Source organism: Mytilus californianus, unplaced genomic scaffold (assembly GCF_021869535.1).
Source record: "Mytilus californianus isolate M0D057914Y unplaced genomic scaffold, xbMytCali1.0.p SCAF_9, whole genome shotgun sequence".
Lineage (NCBI taxonomy): Eukaryota > Metazoa > Mollusca > Bivalvia > Mytilida > Mytilidae > Mytilus > Mytilus californianus.
The window spans coordinates 22,155,786-22,176,044 of NW_026262745.1; the positions used below are offsets into that span (position 1 = coordinate 22,155,786).

General features: G+C 31.4%; 1 protein-coding gene across 1 annotated transcript in view; it reads left to right on the forward strand.

The window, feature by feature from the left end:
• The window catches only part of LOC127715820 (protein mono-ADP-ribosyltransferase PARP14-like), a 42,128-nt gene that overhangs the window by 9,509 nt on the left and 12,360 nt on the right, over positions 1-20,259 (forward strand). The window contains exons 4-8 of the mRNA XM_052221961.1: positions 649-876; positions 1,442-2,365; positions 6,179-6,673; positions 15,111-15,232; positions 19,666-19,893. Of these exons, the coding sequence (XP_052077921.1) occupies positions 649-876; positions 1,442-2,365; positions 6,179-6,673; positions 15,111-15,232; positions 19,666-19,893 (1,997 nt within the window). The remainder of the gene's footprint in view (positions 1-648; positions 877-1,441; positions 2,366-6,178; positions 6,674-15,110; positions 15,233-19,665; positions 19,894-20,259) is intronic.

The window sequence follows — 20,259 nt, forward strand, 5'->3', positions numbered from 1 at the left end:
AACTCTGATTTCTTAGTTAGTCATTCCAAATAATGATTGTGTTATATTAAAACAATATTGATAGATAATTTGTCATCTGCAACAATAACATATAGTCTCGAAGAGAGAGTAAAGTTTCTACAAACTAAGTCTTCTTGAAAGAATAGAAAGTCGTGATATCATTGTACGTTGTACATTTTGAATATGCTTCTAAAGGCATGTCCAAATAGGTTTGAGTGATTCAGAACTAAATGTCCAGTTTTGTTTCATCTGCGGTATGCTTTATTAATTTTTTGGCATGGTCCTCAATGGCACAGTACCTTAAGTCCTTCAAATTTTTTAGCTTGGAAATGTGGTATTTCGAGCCGCAAACAACTCTTTATAGCTAAGTCGTGTGTTGTTTACGATGCCAAGGTCATTAGTAATAACATAACCAGCGGGGACGATGAAATAAATCAATCGGGAAGTTTGAGTTTTACATCCTTAAGGATAAAGTTCTCTTTCAAAGTTAAACTAATTTAAAACTTAAAAAAAGGGAAACCAGTGCAATAGCAGTAGCTTCAAAAGTAAAGGAGACAAGACAATTATTTATTTAGTAGAAGTTTATTTTATTTTGAATTAAGACACTACATCTAGCATACATAACGAAATTTTATTTATTTGAAACAGCGGTTGATATTGTCTGCAATCGTAAGCACAAGGTTGATGGAGTAGAATTTAAAGTAAGAATCCATCAAGAATGTCTAGGTAATCCAGCCGATGAAAGCCAGAGTTTACAGTTCCAGCAGCCTGACCCTGTACTAATTGAACATGTTGATAAGTGGAAACTTGTCTTTCTTAAGGAATCCCCTGAAAATCAAGAGAAAATGAATGAATATCTTCGACAAACATGCGCGCATTAATTGGTCAACTATGAATAAGGATGAAAAATTAGAAGTTGCTTGTACGCTAGAAGCAACTAATAAAGATTGTAGGAAACTTGCAAAAGCATGGTCAGCGGTTATTCAAAAGGAAATGTCAACATATTTGAGTTGTATAAAAGTGGCCAAACTCAATACAATTAAAGAAGCAATGGATGAAGTTATGAAAGAAATAGAAGGCATGCAGAAAGACAGTGTTATTGTAAGAACTGACCAAGAAAACAACACAATCGTTATTGTTGGTCAGGTTGTTGATACGGAAAAGGTATCAGGAAAAATTTCTTCAATCATAAAAGATATAGAAAAAGAAATTGATGAAAAGAAAAGTCAGATCGAGGACATTTTTCGAATTAAACCTTATGAAACTTCAATCCTACATTGTATTAGTTTTCAAGAGCAGTACAGTAAAAAGGTTGATGGGGTAGAGGTTGTTGTCGATAAAGAAAACAACCTTGTAAAATTCTCAGGAAAAGCTACCGCGATAGCCCTAGCAAAAATGAAAATGTTTGAAAAAACAAGAGAAATAACAGAGCGTTAATTAGACGAAGTAAGCGAAGGTATGATCAGATTTCTAGGAATACCTGAAGTCAAGTCATACCTGGAGAAAAGCTTTTCTGAAAGTGGATTGACAGCAACATGGGCGGTGACAGATGGCAAAAGCTTAAAGATATATTCTTTATCCGACGAAGAGCTTGTAAAAGCGGTTCAGCATTTTAGAAAATTATTAAGCGAGGTTAAAATTGATGTCGAAGATGGCCAATCGAATATACTAAAGACGCAGTCATGGAAAGACTTAATTAAATCAACTCAATGTTTAACTAGCAACAAAGTAGTTAAAATCGATGAGACAAGCAGTAAGATAACAGTCTATACCACTTCCGCTGCAAATATTGGTATGATCAGAGAAACCCTGCAGGACTTTTTGTATAAAAATGCCATAAAACAGCAAAAAATAAACCAATCAGGGGCAGTTTCCCGACTTTTAAAGGAACACTATAGAAAAGAAATAGCATCTATAGAGAGAGATTTGCAAAATGAGCATGTTACCATTCAGATAAATGATTCAGAATTACTTTTAAAAGGTAACAATACTGGTTTATCGAAAGCGAACGCAAGAATTAATCAACTTCTCGCCAGCATTGTGGAAAAGAAGCATGTCATAAATAAGGCCGGAATTGTTCAACACATACAGAGTCTTGAAGGTAAAGCAAAAATAGCACAGGTAGAACGAACCAATGCAGTAGTTTTCACCGTCAACGATAACGATGACCAGTCCATGGATACCAAAATCATCCCCCAGTCATTACTTGCGCAGAGAGAAACCGCAACATGCACAACCGCATCAGGGCAAACTATCGTGACTGTAGTAGGAGACATAACGGAACTTGATTTTGATGTTATTGTAAATGCAGCAAACAAAACTTTGGAACATGTTGGTGGACTAGCAGAAGTAATCGTTACAAAAGGTAAGGTCTTAAAAAGAAATATGTGTAAGTAAGCTTCTCATTTATCTACTAGCATATGAATCATCAGGGGCCTCAGTGTCAATGAGACAACATCAAACAACATATTTAAACAAAAAAGCATCTATCGGTCTACACACGACTTTCAAATTTAAGCAAGTATTTATTCTATATTTCAGATTCGAAATCACCCCGTGTAGTGAATGCATGTATGAATTCAACAGAGTTCAACAAAAATCAACACCATATCTTATGAAAAAAACATTCCCAGACTACGGACAGAAATATTTACATGTGATGGTGTAAAGTAGTTTTGTTAGCACTCAACCCTTTCCTCTTATCATATTGGTAAAGACAAAATGCTATAAGCAAATTATTGATAGTTTCAATGACTAAACCAAAGATACATGGTCAACAATACCAACATTCACTGAAGTTAAATGTAAATAATATCCGGATATTTAACTTTGTCTCTTATACCCTAATATATGCCTTATGTATGACCAATGCAACCTTCTTTGTCAAATATTAAGCAAACCATTAACAGTGGGAAATTTAACAAGCCTATTTTTCGCCATGCTATTAGTATTTTTGAGTTCAATTTCAGAAAAAGAAAAATAATTATCATTTCAGGTAGTATGGTAGTATTTTGCCATCTTTGATCGCAAACAACATGAAATGATTGGTCTTTAATTTTTTAGAATAAGCAAAATTTGATGCAGAAATGCATTTTAGTTGTGAGACTTTTCATTGAAACGAAAAAAATTAAGGGATTGTATTTTATTAAAAAAACTGGTTTTTTTTTGTACAAATACAAAATATTTCATAATTGACTCTAAAGCACTTTGTGTTATAAGGAGGGATAGCTCAGATAATTAATTTTGTAAACTAATGTATTGTAAAAATGTTGTTATATAGCAAGAAAAAAAAGTTTAAGTGACATCATTTTTTTTTTAATTTCTGGTAAGAGTTATATGCTGACATTTTATTTCAAAAGTCTTGACATTTAGTTTTCTTTTGATTCCCGATAAAATGCTTTCTCAATGTATAATCCTTACCAAATGTGTCAATTTTTCATAACCTGTAGCTTGACATCAAACTCAGTGAACTATACTTTATATTATATTTTTGTTAAAGTAGCATTAAATTCACTTTTTTTTAAAAAGTATGAAAAAGTTCTGTCTTACTACCGTCTGTCGTGTTTCATACTGTAATTAATAATCGATATTTAACACCAAAATATATTATACAAGCCAGTAATATTTCGCCAACAGTTTGTACACATTATTGCTGATTACCACGAAGACTGAAGGAGATATACCATTTTCTCCAATTGCATTCCTGTAAGTGGACTCATACTTTCATAATAAGTACATATATTATATTTAAGAGAAAGTTTTGAAAACAATAAGATATCTACGTCCTTGTAAAAACCTTTCAGTAATAAAAATGCATCAACTAAGATATGAGACCTTACTGCAATTTGAATGGATATTAATACAACTGATGGTTTAAGAATCTTGTTTTATATAATAAATTCTAAACACAATCATTCTCCTTTGGATTGAAAAAAAATCATTAAAGATACAAAACTAGTTAAACTGGAACGCAAGACGCACATAGGACTTATCAGTTGTGCTTGGTTCAAAATAGTTTGAAAGCCAAATCAAATACGAAATTGAATGGCATTGAGTAAATCAATTCATTTGAACCGTTATATAGAAGTCCTGAATATCTATGTCACCGTCAAATGACATCATTTAGAAAGTGCAAATTCAAAAAAGGGAAGTCCATAAAAACTGACAAAATCAAACGCTACCAATCAAAGGAAGTGGAAAACAACTTCCATATTCTTGACTTGGTACAGGAATATTCCGAAGAAAATATAGCAGACATAATTTTCATAGTACATGGCTTTCCATGCACTATAAAATGCTATACATGAATGACTTTTTATTGTAGATGAATAAAAAAGTGAACTCTAAATAACTACACTCACAGAGTGTACAATCCCCTGAGGCATTTTATTTTAGGAAATAGCCTACTGATTAAAGATGAAAGAGAAAAGAATTTTAAAAAACATTTTGACTTTTGCAAATATTTATCATGGTATATGTATATGACAAACAAAAAATGAAATGGGGGCAAAGATGTAGGTAAAATAATCTTTTATTCAATTTTTATACCTTACATTCGAGTCAATTATATTATTTTTCTTTCAAGAAAACAATATCATAATGCTGATATATAAAGCAAAGGTTTTTTTTCGAAAACAAAAAAATAAAAAAAAAAAAAAACACAATACATGTACATTCATCAATAAAAAGTAAGCATCTGATGTTAAATGGTCGTAATTCAAATATTTATAGAGTGAGTTTTATAATTATCAAAACATATACAAATTTTAAAAAGCTGATTTATATCACATTGAGTGTTTTTTGAAATCAAGAAACTTAAGGTATATATGTAAGTATTTAATTTTACGTGAAGCAGAAGAAAAACTCAATGTTTGAACAATTTATCCTTTTTATCCTCACAAAACTATGTCAGTGCTATTTCATTCCATCCATTGAAATGATCATTACCTATGTTATACATTCCTTTTATTAACCTAGTTAACACTTCTTTATAAAAAGTGAATTCTTATTAAGGTTTGAATATTACAATGGGAAAGGATAACTTTGTAAGGTCACTCGAATGTGTGAATATGCTCTAAATTGGTCAGACAATACTTGGTCATGTTTTATGAACATTTAAAACCCGCGGCTACGCCTTGGGCTTTTAATCTTCATAAAACATGACCAAGTATTGTCTAACCTATACTTACAAACTTAGAATATTGTAAAGTGCTCAAGGCTTCAATGATCTCTTGATTGGTTGTATTTAAGAATTAGTTTCATTTTCAGTCCAATGTTTGTAATTAATGCATGACTTCCTTCTTAAGCATTTCATTTATCGATTAGTTTTAGTGATGTAAGGACTTTTTTTTATAATTTTGGAAAATATAATAGATTGTGTTTTAGACATTAGATGAAACAACATGAAAATTGAAATGGTTAGAAATGTTTCCTGATTATAAGTATGGATGTAAATCATGTAATATTTTAGCGAGGAATTATCTTTTTGTTTATTTCCAGTTAAAATCAACAAATTCAAAATTTGAGTTACAACTAAATTTTATTTTACAGCCAATATTTAAGTCCAGTCCTTTACATCAAATACTACTTCATTATGTCAGGGAAATGTTCAAATACAATGCATTTAAAAGTTTAAGATATATTCAAAAGTTAAACTAAAATCCTTTTTTTAGAATTTTATCAGAATATTGGAAATTACTATTCTCACCAACCGCGGATCCAGTAATCTGAGTTTTTGAAAGAGTAGACGCTAAAGATTTAGGTTTTATTTAATTTTAAAACTTTTTTTCCCCTTTTGTTCCCATTGCTTTGATATTGTTTATTTTTTTTTTTGTATTTTGAAGTTATTAATATTCTCATAACGTTAACGGTACCAGTAAACTTCATCTTATTTTGATTTTTTTGTTTGTTTCAAAATTCAACATTTAGTCAGTTTTAATCACAAAATCTTTCAAGGTGATAAATGTGCGTCAGGACATTTGTAACTCGTTTATAGAAACTCTTTGTTTTGAACTGTAAGTAGGCCTAAACAATAGGATAATCCCTTACTAAGATCATGATTTCATTCATTTTTTCAGAATTAAGAAACACCAAATCCTATAATTTCATTGGTCGAGAGCACTTTACTATATTCTAAATGTAGATACTATAGATATGTGACGCCATATATTTATTGAAGGAGGACAAAGCATACAGCAGGAATGTAGTGAATATATTCGTAGACGACTCGGTGAAAAAGAACTATTGCCTGGTGAGATTTTCTGTAGCAAAGCAGGTAATCTGAAATGTAAGTTGGTTATTCATGCTGTCGGACCACCATACCAAGATGGCTTTCACAATGAAGACGAATATCTGTCCGAATGTATCGAACAATCTCTAAAAGAGACTGCACAAAGAAAATTAAAATCTATAGCAATTCCAGCAATTGGAACGGGAAATTTTGGATATCCACTACATGATGCCTGTAAAGTAATAGTGGATTCCATCAAAAGATTTTTCAAGTCAAACAAATCGACATCGATCCAGAAAGTTTTTCTATGTGATTTAAAAGAAAATACACTGAAGAACTTTGTTACTGTTCTACAGACGAAATTTGATCGAACAAACGTGAAAGTAATCGGACAAAGCACACCTCACAGATTAAGACAACATAGGTTTGAAGAAGCTAGTGCCAGTATGTATAATGTAATATGATTGATAATTGATTATGAATGTTTGGCAAAAAATGATAACATAAGTCACAAGTAGTCCCAATAAGCCACTGATCAATGATACCAAAATTTCACATTTCGATTTTCATATCACCAATACCACTCACATTACAATTCTATAGTTTCATCTTTGTTGGTATAATAACATAGAAAAGAGTTATTTGTAAAGATTTTAGAATTGAAAAAAATATTTACCCCTATGATGGGTAAAATTTAATACAATAGTTAATTTATTTTGCTTTATGACATTTAACTTTTCAAAATATAGAACACACCATTTGCATTCTATTGTTAAACTGACTGAGGAAAGTGCAAAGTTTATCGACATCAAATTGTGTATTCATCACTCTCAATTTTTTATTGAATTTTAAAATATTTTGGTGACCTAGAGCATCACTGAAGAGACATTAATTGTCGAAATGCGCATAGGGTGCAGTAAAATTTGTACCGTCTATGTTTAAATTTCAGTTACATAGGATTCAGTTAATTAGGTCTTTCCACTTTTCGGTGGAAAGACCTATTGTATTTGTTCTGATAAGGCCTTTCCACTTTTCTGTGGAAAGACCTATTGGTTTTCTTCTGATTATTAGGTCTTTCCACTTTTCTGTGGAAAGACCTATTGGTTTTCTTCTGATTATTAGGTCTTTCCACTTTTCTGTGGAAAGACGTATTGGTTTTCTTCTGATTATTATTTTTTTTTTCTTCCGCCTAATTTTGTTCTTGCGATAAATATTTGTTTCGCAATATGTCGCTTAGATATTTAGTAAATGATATCGAACAGTTTATGCGCCTTTGAAATTTACCCTGCGTAACCAAATATTTTTCTCCCCCAACACTGTTTTCCTTGTGCACACATCTCCTCCGTAACCGTAAAAGAAAGCGACAAATTTATTTTACCAAATTGCTCGTTATATCCTCAGGATGTTTGGTCCAATTTTGACCGAAGCGATACGTAAACTCCATATGAGAGTTATTTCCCCTTCTGTATTTGACATAAGGGATATATAAATGTATAGCATGAATGGTAAGTGATAGAGACCTAAGGTATATTGATTTGAGTTTCTTGGTTCATTTGAATGAAATTGAGGCCAAGGTCAAAGGTCAAGGTCATATTCTAAATTTTGACTTTTCCTTGTTATTTGATCTCCTCTGTCACTTTTAAAATTACAAATTAAAGAACTAGTGCAAAATGTTTGCCTCATTGTGATTAAGATATGATACATTTGGTCTGAAACAATCCAATGATATCTTATAGGAGTTATTGCCCCTGAAATGATTCAATTTAAGGTTAATTGATTATTACTCCAACTTGGTACATGATAAAGCCATAGGGTCTTTTGCAAACTGTTGATTGACATATGACCTTCAAAAAAATAAACCGGAAGTGACCTTGAGTGAACCGGAAGTAGTCATTTTTGCACTTATTTCATGTAAAAGTACATAGAAACCATATATTTTTTATTGGTCATACATTAATCTATCATTTGAGACCGGAAGTGACATTTTCTAAACCGGAAGTAGCCAATTATCTCCCTTTTTACAGGCAAAAGTATATATAAACCATATATTTTTGGAATCAGTGTAAATAAGGCTATCTTATGAGACCGAAAATGACATTTTCTAAACCGGAAGTTGGCAATTATCTCCCTTATTTCAGGCAAAAGACTATAGAAACCATATGTTTATTGAATCAGTATGAAGAAACCTATGATTGGAGGCAATTAGTAGCTTTGAGTAAACCAGAATTAGCTTCTCATCAATTATTTAGAAAATTGATGTGGAAAGACCTTCAATTGTTCTTTGAACAATTGGTTTTTAATTTTTTTTTTTTTTCTTCCTCCAAATATTTTTCTTGCGATATATTTTTGTTTCGGAAGATGTCGCTTAGATGTTTCGTATATGATATCGAACAGTTTATGCGCCTTTGAAATTGATCCTGCTTAACCGAATATTTTTCTTTGTAGGAGTTATCTCCCCGAACACTGTTTTCCTTGTGCATGCATCTCCTCCGTAACCGTAAAAGAAAGCGACAAATTTATTTTACCAAATTGCTCGTTATATCCTCAGGATGTTTTGTCGAATTTTGACCGAAGCAATACGTAAACTCCATATGAGGGTTATTTCCCCTTCTGTATTTGACATAAGGGATATATAAATGTATAGCATGAATGGTAAGTGATAGAGACCTAAGGTATATTGATTTGAGTTCCTTGGTTCATTTAAATGAAATTGAGGCCTAGGTCAAAGGTCAAGGTCATATTCTAAATTTTGACTTTTCCTTGTTATTTGATCTCCTCTGTCACTTTTAAAATTACAAATTAAAGAACTAGTGCAAAATGTTTGCTTAATTGTGATTAAGATATGATACATTTGGTCTGAAACAATCCAATGATGTCTTATAGGAGTTATTGTCCCTGAAATGATTCAATTTAATGTTAATTGATTATTACTCCAACTTGGTACATGATAAAGCCATAGGGTCTTTTGCAAACTGTTGGTTGACATATGACCTTGAACAATATCAACCGGAAGTGACCTTGAGTAAACCGGAAGTAGCCATTTTTGCACTTATTTCATGGAAAAGTACCTAGAAACCATATATTTTTTGAATGGACATACATTAACCTTTCATTTGAGACCGGAAGTAGCATATTATCTCCCTTATTACAGGCATAAGTATATACAAACTATATATTTTTGGAATCAGTGTGAATAAAGCTATCATATTAGACCGGAAGTGACATTTTCTAAACCGGAAGTAGCTAATTATCTCCTTTTTGCATGCAAAAGTATATATAAACCATATATTTTTGGAATCAGTGTAAATAAAGCTATCATATGAGACCGGAAGTGACATTTTCTAAACCGGAAGTTGGCAATAATCTCCCTTATTTCAGGCAAAAGTATATAGAAACCATATATTAATTGAATCAGAATGAAGAAACCAAAGCTTGGACACCAATAGTAACTTTGAGTAAACTGGAAGTAGCTTCTCATCAATGATTTAGATAATTGATGTGGAAAGACCTTCAATTGTTCTCTGAACAATTGGTTTTTATTTTTTTTTTCTTTCGCCTAATTTTGTTCTTGCGATAAATATTTGTTTCGCAATATGTCACTTAGATATTTGGTATATGATATCGAACAGTTTATGCGCCTTTGAAATTTAGCCTGCGAAACCAAATAATTTTCTTTGTAGGAGCTATCTCCCCCAACACTGTTTTCCTTGTGCACACATCTCCTCCGTAACCGTAAAAGAAAGCGACAAATTTATTTTACCAAATTGCTCGTTATATCCTCAGGATGTTTTGTCCAATTTTGACCGAAGCGATACGTAAACTCCATATGAGAGTTATTTCCCCTTCTGTATTTGACATAAGGGATATATAAATGTATAGCATGAATGGTAAGTGATAGAGACCTAAGGTATATTGATTTGAGTTTCTTGGTTCATTTAAATGAAATTGAGGCCAAGGACAAAGGTCAAGGTCATATTCTAAATTTTGACTTTTCCTTGTTATTTGATCTCCTCTGTCACTTTTAAAATTACAAATTAAAGAACTAGTGCATAATGTTTGCTTAATTGTGATTAAGATATGATACATTTGGTCTGAAATAATCCAATGATATCTTATATGAGTTATTGTCCCTGAAATGATTCAATTTAAGGTTAATTTATTATTACTCCAACTTGGTACACGATAAAGCCATAAGATCTTTTGCAAAATGTTGGGTGACATATGACCTTGAAAAATGTCAACCGGAAGTGACCTTGAGTGAACCGGAAGTAGTCATTTTTGCACTAATTTCATGTAGAAGTACATAGAAACCATAAATTTTTTGAATGGTCATACATTAATCTATCATTTGAGACTGGAAGTAATATTTTATAAACCGGAAGTAGCCAATTATCTCCCTTTTTACAGGCAAAAGTATATATAAACCATATATTTTTGGAATCAGTGTAAATATAGCTATCATATGAGACCGAAAGTGACATTTTCTAAACCGGAAGTAGCCAATTATCTCCCTTTTTACAGGCAAAAGTATATATAAACCATATATTTTTGGAATCAGTGTAAATAAAGCTATCATATGAGACCGGAAGTGACATTGTCTAAACCGGAAGTTGACAATCATCTCCCTTATTTCAGGCAAAAGTGCATAGAAACCATATGTTTATTGAAACAGTATGAAGAAACCTATGATTGGACGCCAATAGTAGCTTTGAGTAAACCAGAATTAGCTTCTCATCAATTATTTAGAAAATTGATGTGATAATACCTTCAATTGTTCTTTGAACAATTGGTTTTTAATTTTTCTTTTTTTCTTCCGCCAAATTTTGTTCTTGTGATAAATTTTTGTTTCGCAAGATGTCGCTTAGATGTTTCGTATATGATATCGAACAGTTTATGCGCCTTTGAAATTGACCCTGCTTAACCGAATACTTTTCTTTGTAGGAGTTATCTCCCCGAACATTGTTTTCCTTGTGTGTGCATCTCCTCCGTAACCGTAAAAGAAAGCGACAAATTTATTTTACCAAATTGCTCGTTATATCCTCAGGATGTTTTGTCGAATTTTGACCGAAGCAATACGTAAACTCCATATGAGAGTTATTCCCCCTTCTGTATTTGACATAAGGGATATATAAATGTATAGAATGAATGGTAAGTGATAGAGACCTAAGGTATATTGATTTGAGTTCCTTGGTTCATTTAAATGAAATTGAGGCCAAGGTCATATGTCAAGGTCATATTCTAAATTTTGACTTTTCCTTGTTATTTGATCTCCTCTGTCACTTTTAAAATTACAAATTAAAGAACTAGTGCAAAATGTTTGCTTAATTGTGATTAAGATATGATACATTTGGTCTGAAACAATCCAATAATATCTTGTAGGAGTTATTGTCCCTGAAATGATTCAATTTAAGGTTAATTGATTATTACTCCAACTTGGTACATGATAAAGCCATAGGGTCTTTTGCAAACTGTTGGTTGACATATGACCTTGAAAAAAGTAAACCGATAATGACCTTGAGTGAACCGGAAGTAGTTTTTTTGCACTTATGTCATGGAAAAGTACCTAGAAATCATATATTTTTTGAATGATCATAGGTTAACCTATCATTTGAGACCGGAAAATAGCCGACCGTGCGAGGGATGTATATCCAGTCAAAGTAGTTAAAAACTTCCATTTGTTGTAGACCGGAAGTGACATTGTATATACCGGAAGTAGCATATTATCTTCCTTATTACAGGCATAAGTATATACAAACTATATATTTTTGGAATCAGTGTGAATAAAGCTATCATATGAGACCGGAAGTGACATTTTCTAAACCGGAAGTTGGCAATTATCACCCTTATTTCAGGCAAAAGTATATAGAAACCATTTATTTATTGAATCAGTATGAAGAAATCTATACTTTGACGCTATTAATAACTTTGAGTAAACCAGAAGTAGCTTCCTATCAATTATTTAGAAAATTGATGTGGAAAGACCTTCAATTGTTCTTTGAACAATTGGTTTTTAATTTTTCTTAAATTGGTTTAAGGAAAATAAATGTGAACCGTACTGACAAAACAAATTGACCAACTGATCTATCATGTGTTGACAAATCACCAGTAAGAAAATAGTAATTGGCAGATTTTGATAGACATATGCTTTTTTGTATTAAAAAATAGTAGTTGATTAAACTTGGAGTAAACGGAGGGGCGAGACTAGTTGAGAGTTTTGAACATATTGAATATAACAAAATTTGAAAAGAAAGTTGAAAGGCAATTCTTTATTTTCTGAAAAATTCTTAACTATTTTTACATATAGAGGGCGACATAGTTTTTCCAACCACTGTCGATAGAAGTGAGGGGTTGGGGGAAATGTCCCTTGTCCACTCATCAGACGCCCATGTTCACCAAAAAGTTATAAGAATTTGAATCACAATTGTTTTTTATCCATATTAGTGCATAAAGTGTATTCACAAAAAATACTTTATACTTATGTGTTCTGTTAAATTGACGAAATAAAAGCGACTTAAGGTTGATAAAAATTAACAAAGCTATATTTATAAAGTTCAATTAAACTATTTTACTTATAGCCAATTTTCCCTTAGTCTTTATTCTTTTTTCTTACACATGTGCTTGTATGCTTATTTTCCCTTAAGCTTTCCAGATTATTCTATATTATTTCAGTGAAGAAATAAGCGCATGATTTTAAATGAAGAAAAGATTTACATTTCAAAACCAAATCAATTATTCCAATTATCTAATATGTTTTACTAGTAAAGCCTTCTGTATTAAAAATAAAATCCCCCTGTTTTAAAGGTGAATTAGCTACGATACATATAAAAAATAAGATAGGATTTTTTTTTTGTGCGATCATTAATGAAAGTGAAATAATGAAATAATAATTCGCTTCTAGCAGCCAGTTTGGTTCAATTTTGTCAAAATAAGCTAAGAAACATCGCTGATGAATAATTTACTTGCAAGTGAATAATTCGACCTCATTGAATCAGTATTTATGTGACCCTCAATTTAACCCCTTAGCTGGAGATTGGTTACTCATGTATTCAGCAATTAAAAGGAAAATAATGTCAAAATTGTAAGTGAAACAAGGATCAACCATTTGGTTGACTGATTCAATCCATAAAAAATCATTCTTATACAGGTAAAAACGATGATAAACATACTTTTGAACCGACAATATGAAATCAAACAGACTTGGAAAAATCCATTTGTACGTGGTCGCTATCTATTTCTATTTCTATTTATGTTTATTTCGGGTTATATGACCGTCAGCAGTCTTCGGAGGTCATCATGATGGTTAATTAGATTACGTCTAAACAAAAATACACACGAAATGCTGATATATATTTTCGAGTCCAAGCATTGGTTATTTTTTATTTTAGACTTTTTGTAATTTGGATATGCGTTTGAGTATGTTATTCATCAAATATAAGAATTTTAGTCAAATCGGTGAACATGAATTTGACAGTTAATGCCCCTTCAACATGTACTTAATGAGATTTATATATCATTTTACTTTTAATGAGAATTATAAATGTTGCATTTATAAAAGTTTTTGATATATAAGTTTTTTACACAGTTTTAATTTGTTATATGATCCATTTTTTTTTACATCCAAATTATTAGGGTAAAGAGTATACTAGTTAAACTGTGTCGGTAATTTATATTTTATTCAACAATTTTGATTGGATGAATCTGATAGTTTGCCTCTCCAAAATTACCTTATTACTTTGTGGGAAAAGTGCATTGTTATATATTTGAAAAAATGTTTCAGTTTTTTCTCTTGGTACATGACAATAATTGACAGATGAAATTAGTATTCAAAATCAATAAGATTCAGTCTAAGGCTACGATATAATTGTTAATTGGTTATTAAATGCTATGATTTTTGTTATATTTTGGTTGACAATTTCACGATAGTATCATTCATTTTTCATATTGTTATTAGTTAAACCTCGAATGGATTTATACAAAAAACAATTTTCAGACTGCTTATAGACATGGCATAAACTTTTTTTCCCATAATCGATGTTACTTTTAAGGGTTTTACCAGACCAAAATGGTAGGAATTCAATTTTGTTTTGCTTTACATTTTGTCCTTTGTGGTTTTATTAGTTCTTCAATGTTTGTTTCAGGTTTTGTATGTCCAAATATTTAGACATTCCGCTTCACTGAAGAGACAATAAATGTCAAAAATGCGCATTTGGTGCAGTGAAATTGGCACCGTTTATGATTTTCAGGTACCATAAACAGAATTGTGATAGTTTTGTAATGCATTGAAATAAGCTAAACAGATGAAATACCCCTACCTAAGTTCCGATCTTCTAGTAATAAATTTTTGGAAAAGCCTTTGTCAAATTTAAACGCAAAAATAAGCAAAAATAATATAACATTTATTAATATTTTATATATATAATATATAATATTTGTTATTCAAGCCGATATATAAACTGTCAAATTTAAGTATCGATGAAAATAAAGGGTTTACTATGTATTTTAACAATAACATCAAAATGACCTTAGTTCAGATACAATAATTGGTAACTAATGAGTTAAATGTAGACAAAACGCTTGTCTGGCGTACAAAATTATAAGCCTAGTATCTATGAAGAGCGTTTGTAGATAGAAATGTAATTTAAAATGGTTTTGATGATACAACAATAGTCATCAACGTATACATATGTCAAAGTAGTATATCAAATACAACACCATTGTAAAAAAAAAATTCTATCACAGATTATCAGAACATCTAAAAGAATAATAACATATGTAAAATTTTGTATTTCTATTATTATTTGATTAACATGCATTTGCATTTATCGGGTTTATGGTAGTTAATATATTTCATATTATAACTTATGATGTTCATTGTTTAAAGTGGCGCTGTCTGATGACGACTTTGATGATGATTATGATGATGATGATGATGACGATATGAGCCAGCCATCGTCGGGTCCAATAGCAATCACTGTTCTTCGGGGCCAGGTAGCTTTACAGGAGGTAATAGTTAATCTTAAATTTGTAAGGCTAAATAATGAAAGAAATCATAAATAGTTTCGATTTAAATGTTTTTATAACTGAAGGCAAAACTTGGCCGTACTTCTCACCAAATCATTGTGACATATATAATTTTAAATACAGAAAGAACGCCTTGATATGTAATGAAATTAGTTTTGCTATTGTATACATTTTTATATTATCAAAAGTCATGAAATTTCCATATTCATCTAACAAATCAGCCAAACCCCTTTTTGAGTCCAATCTTTATATAAAACTGATTGATTTATTTATTTCATCATTCTTCATATATTGCATGTGTTAATTTGAGATTTATCTTGTGTGTTTTTAAGATCCTTTAAAGCATCAAATACTTCTTTCCAAAATGGATTTTTCAGCTTTTTATAAGGGTAAAGAAATTACATTTCCATAAAATTCAAATTTTCTGAAAAGAGGAATAGTTTCGCAAGTTTTGAATTATTTCTATTACCTCTTCTTATCCAGGTTAGTTTTGAACCTTTCCTTTAGTTTTCAATGTTTATCATTTTTAGACCTCCTGCACAATGTGGTTTGAATAAAGTGTCTCTTTTAACTTTATCTGGTTTGTTATCCCTGATAAAGGAAAATATTTTGTCAGTAAAATTTTCAAGCTTTGTACTATTTGGACTAGGTATATACTGGAATAAATGGTTCAATTTTGATATTATAAGTGTTATATTACAATTATTTTTCCAATTGGGCTGACAGTATTTGGTTTGTCCATTGTTTTATAGTATTTTCGATTTCTTTCATCTTGGGATCATAGTCTAAATTTTCAATTTCATTAAGATCCATGGAGTTATAAGAAGTGTAAATCTGCTAAAATCCCATTCTAATCCCCATGTTACACACATAGTTTCTTGGCTAAACTTTTTCTTTCTAATCCACAACTTTGGTCTTGTCTAAATTCATATTAAGGCCTGATAAACCTGCATATTTGTCTAGAGTACGGAGAGATGCATCCAAAGACTCTGACAAGAGAAGTATCATATGCATATTGTGAAATGAGATACTCTGAGTCATCTATAGTGATTCCTTTAATTTGGTCATTATTTGGTATATCTCTGTACACAGTACAAACATATATGGTGACAAAGGATCACCTTGTCTACAACCTCTCTGAATGTCAAAATATTCTAAGAGATGGCAAATTTGAGTTACTGCAGATTGAATTTTGGTATTATATATGTTTTTTTTTATGACGTTTTATTATGATTATTTGTAATTAACAGTAATGAAAACTATACAATACAGTTTCAAAAGATCTCATTAAGAATAAATATAAGATTGAGATGCAGTTTTTTCGATTTGGATAGAGTTAGATATATAATAAAACATGCAATTATTGAATATTAGATTTGTAATTATGTCCAGTTAATATATAAAGGCAACAGTAGTATACCGCTGTTCGAAACTCATAAATCGATAGAGATAAAAACAAATCCGGGTTACAAACTAAAACTGAGGGAAACGCATCAAATAATGGTGACAAAGGATCATCAAATTGAACTAGAAAACACATTACTGTGGGAATTTTTCAAAACTGTGAAAATTATATCAAGGGCATTTTACCTTAGGGAAAAAATAGTCCAGTTTCTTTATAATGACATATTCGCAAAGTTTGCGCAGTCACAGTAACAAATGCATCTGTACTCATTCTAGGGCAAATTGAATAGGTGTCTTGCATTTATATTTAGAAAAATACATGCCATATTATTTTTAGAGTGTTTCGCTGTCAAGACCGGATATATTGTTAATCATATTAATCTTCATTACATTGGCAAATTTTCGCTCATTTCAAATTCTAACGCCTTTATTAATTACATCATTATAAAAGCTTTAAGAATGCCATTTTGTTTCGGTTGTATTAATGGAATATCTGTGTCACAGATGACAACGGCAATGCTTAATTTGTCGTTGTCCCAATCCCATCTCACATTGAATGCGAATGTCACTAATTTTTATTTCCCATAAGTAACACGATAAGTGCCACTAGTGAAACAGGAACTGCTTTTTTGATAGCACGTGAGTACAACCCCAGTTTTTGAAGAAGACCAAGTTGCTCTGCAATTAATTTTGTGTATGGTGTTTTGCAAACTGTTCTATGTCTTTCCTTTGTTTTCTTAGCCGATGTTTTTAATGTTTTATTTTCAGGTTACAATTTTCGATTGCCCCTTGGTAGCATCCGTGAATTTATTGATGATTATTGGATCAATGATTGATGCAATAAGTACTAATATTTACTAAATAATATCATCAATAAAGTTAAAAACACACTCAGTTGTTGTTTCGTTTAAACAATGTTGCAAGTTTTACGGTAGCTTGATAGATTAGTATTGAATGTCCATGTTACATATATTTACCAATTATTTTTTATATTACACAATGGTGAATTAAGGCGACAGTAGTTTACCGATGTTTAAATCTCGTAAATAGATTAGGAAGTGTCAAATCAAGGTAATATCTGCGATGTATTTGTGGTGGGATATAAGCTCATCATAGATACCAGATTAAAATAGTACGCCTGACGCGCGTTTCGTCTTTAAAAGGCTCATCAGTGACACTCGAATCAAAAAAATTATCAATGCCAAGTAGAGTCAAAGTTCAAGAGCATTGAGGGCCAAGATTTCAGAATGGTTTTGCCATATACAGCTAATGTAATCTATTCCGGATAAATGTGGTTCTTCACGAAATAAAATTTGTCGTGATGTAAAACGGGAAATGTGTATCTAATCTCTGCTTAATGAGACGATGTAGTCGATCTTTCAATTGAACACGGCGAATAATAGTGTAAAGCGTAGAAAGATCAAATATTTTTATATTATTGCAAAATTGTAAAGATTGTGATTGAAGATATTGGAGCACTGACACCACTGGTTGAATATACCTCATCACACACAATACGTCTGACCGCCATCTTTTATTGTAGAAAGAATGGTTGTTAGAACTTTAGAAAGATGGTTAGTCGAACATATTGACGACCCAGATATATATCGTTATTAATAAGGATTTTTGTGACGTTTAAATATCCAGTATAAAGACGGGCGATTTTCATCGTCCTTTTTTATGTGAATACCATAAGAGATATGGACGAATCTAAAATTATCCTTTTAAAAAATTTAGTAATTTAGGTTTCAAATCGTTGACCGTAGATGAATTTGGCTATTTTTTTTATAGCTCTTCAACTGGTAAGGTTTTTATTCTTCATTGGCTTCCAAATACTAGGCTTTGAGCGTTTTTGATGTAAGGTGAATCCAGAAAAGCGCTTTAGACTCATAAAATTTATAAAATTGTTGTTTTCATTTTTAAAGTGCTTGGTCGATATCGCTGTTAGTGGACTATTAGTCCCGATGGTATCATCAGCTCAGTAGTCAGTATTTCGGTACTGACATGATTTATAACAAACTTTTCTAAATTTGTCGGTTTATAAAGTTAGAAATTATAAAGAAACTAAGGTTTCAATTTCTTCAGGCAAAGTTGACCTAAGATTGATTTGGCTTTTGATTTTAGGTCCTTTTGGTTGTATAACTCTTCAACTGTTTTGGCATGTTCGGTTCTAATAAATCCTTGGCTTCCAAATATTCGGCTTTGGGCGTTCCTGATGAAAGTTAATCCAGAAAATTTCTTCGGACGCATGAAATTTATAAAGTGTTGTTTTAGTTTTACAGCACTGGGTCGATACCGCTGCTGGTCGATTATCAGTCCTCCAGGGTATCATCAGCTCAGAAGTCAGTACTTTGGTCCTTACATGATTTATAACAAAACTAAATTTTGACATTAGATGGATTTGGCTATTATAGTTTGTTTTTTGGTCATATAGCTCTTCAACTATTTCGGTTCTTTGGCTTCCAATTGCAAATATTCGGCTTTGAGTGTCCCTGATGAAGGTAAATCCAGAAAAGCGCTTTGGACGCATGATATTTTTTTTCATTTAGCCAAAGCCGGGCAAAGACTCAGAGCTTTACCCGAGGTAGATTAATTCCTTAATCTAAAGTAATTAATTCAAAATTTTGTAACGGCAAATTTCAATGACAAGTGTCGTGCGCACTGAAATCGATATCCAACAATTAATAAATAAACGGAAATGTTTTATTTTACGCAGTCATAATCTTTATATAATATAATCCTCAATCAACGTTTTACTTATCACTGGATTTGCAAATGTATTACAAGTGCTACGACTGAAACTAGTTGGACAAGTTTTTTTTATCTGTATTATACACTTGGCGATGAGCACATCCTCCTTTGTCAGATGGTTTTTCTGTTTCTAAATGTTTAGTTTTTTCGGTGTTCTGATATTTAGGGGATATAGTTTGTTTCCTTAGTATGTTTTGATTGGCTATGTGTTCTTCAATTGATGTTTTAATTTCTAATTAACCTTCTTATTTATACTGTAGGTTGATGCTATAGTCAATTCGACATCCAAAGACCTTCAGTTGACACACGGCGCAGTTTCACAATCCCTTCTGAATGCTGGTGGAAAAACATTACAGTCAGAGTGCACCAAAAAATATCCCAATGGTGTAAATCCTGGAGAAATAGCTGTGACAAATGGGGGAAAGTTAGAATGCAAAAGCGTTTATCATGGAGCTCTCACTGGATGGTCTCCGACGGAAGCACCAAAGGTTTGATTTTTAATATCGATATTTAAAAAGATTTGTTGCTGGTTAAACTGTTTCCTGAAGCCTCAGAAAGTTTTTGAAAATCTTGAATACTACGTTTCTTAGCAGTAAAGTTTTATTATTTATTATTTTATTTATGAATTCTCTTGTCTGTCTGATTATTCTACCACAAAATGTTATCACACACAATTTTTTTTATTAGTAAACTGTTCTTTCGATAAAAACAAGTATGTGTTTATATTTGTTACAGTTCTGTTAAATCCTTATTTAGTTACAAAACTTGCATTGTACATTAAAACCTGTAGAAGACTTATTACAAACGGGACAGCACATCCTAAATTTTACGGTGATGTTGTTTACCGAGCCCGT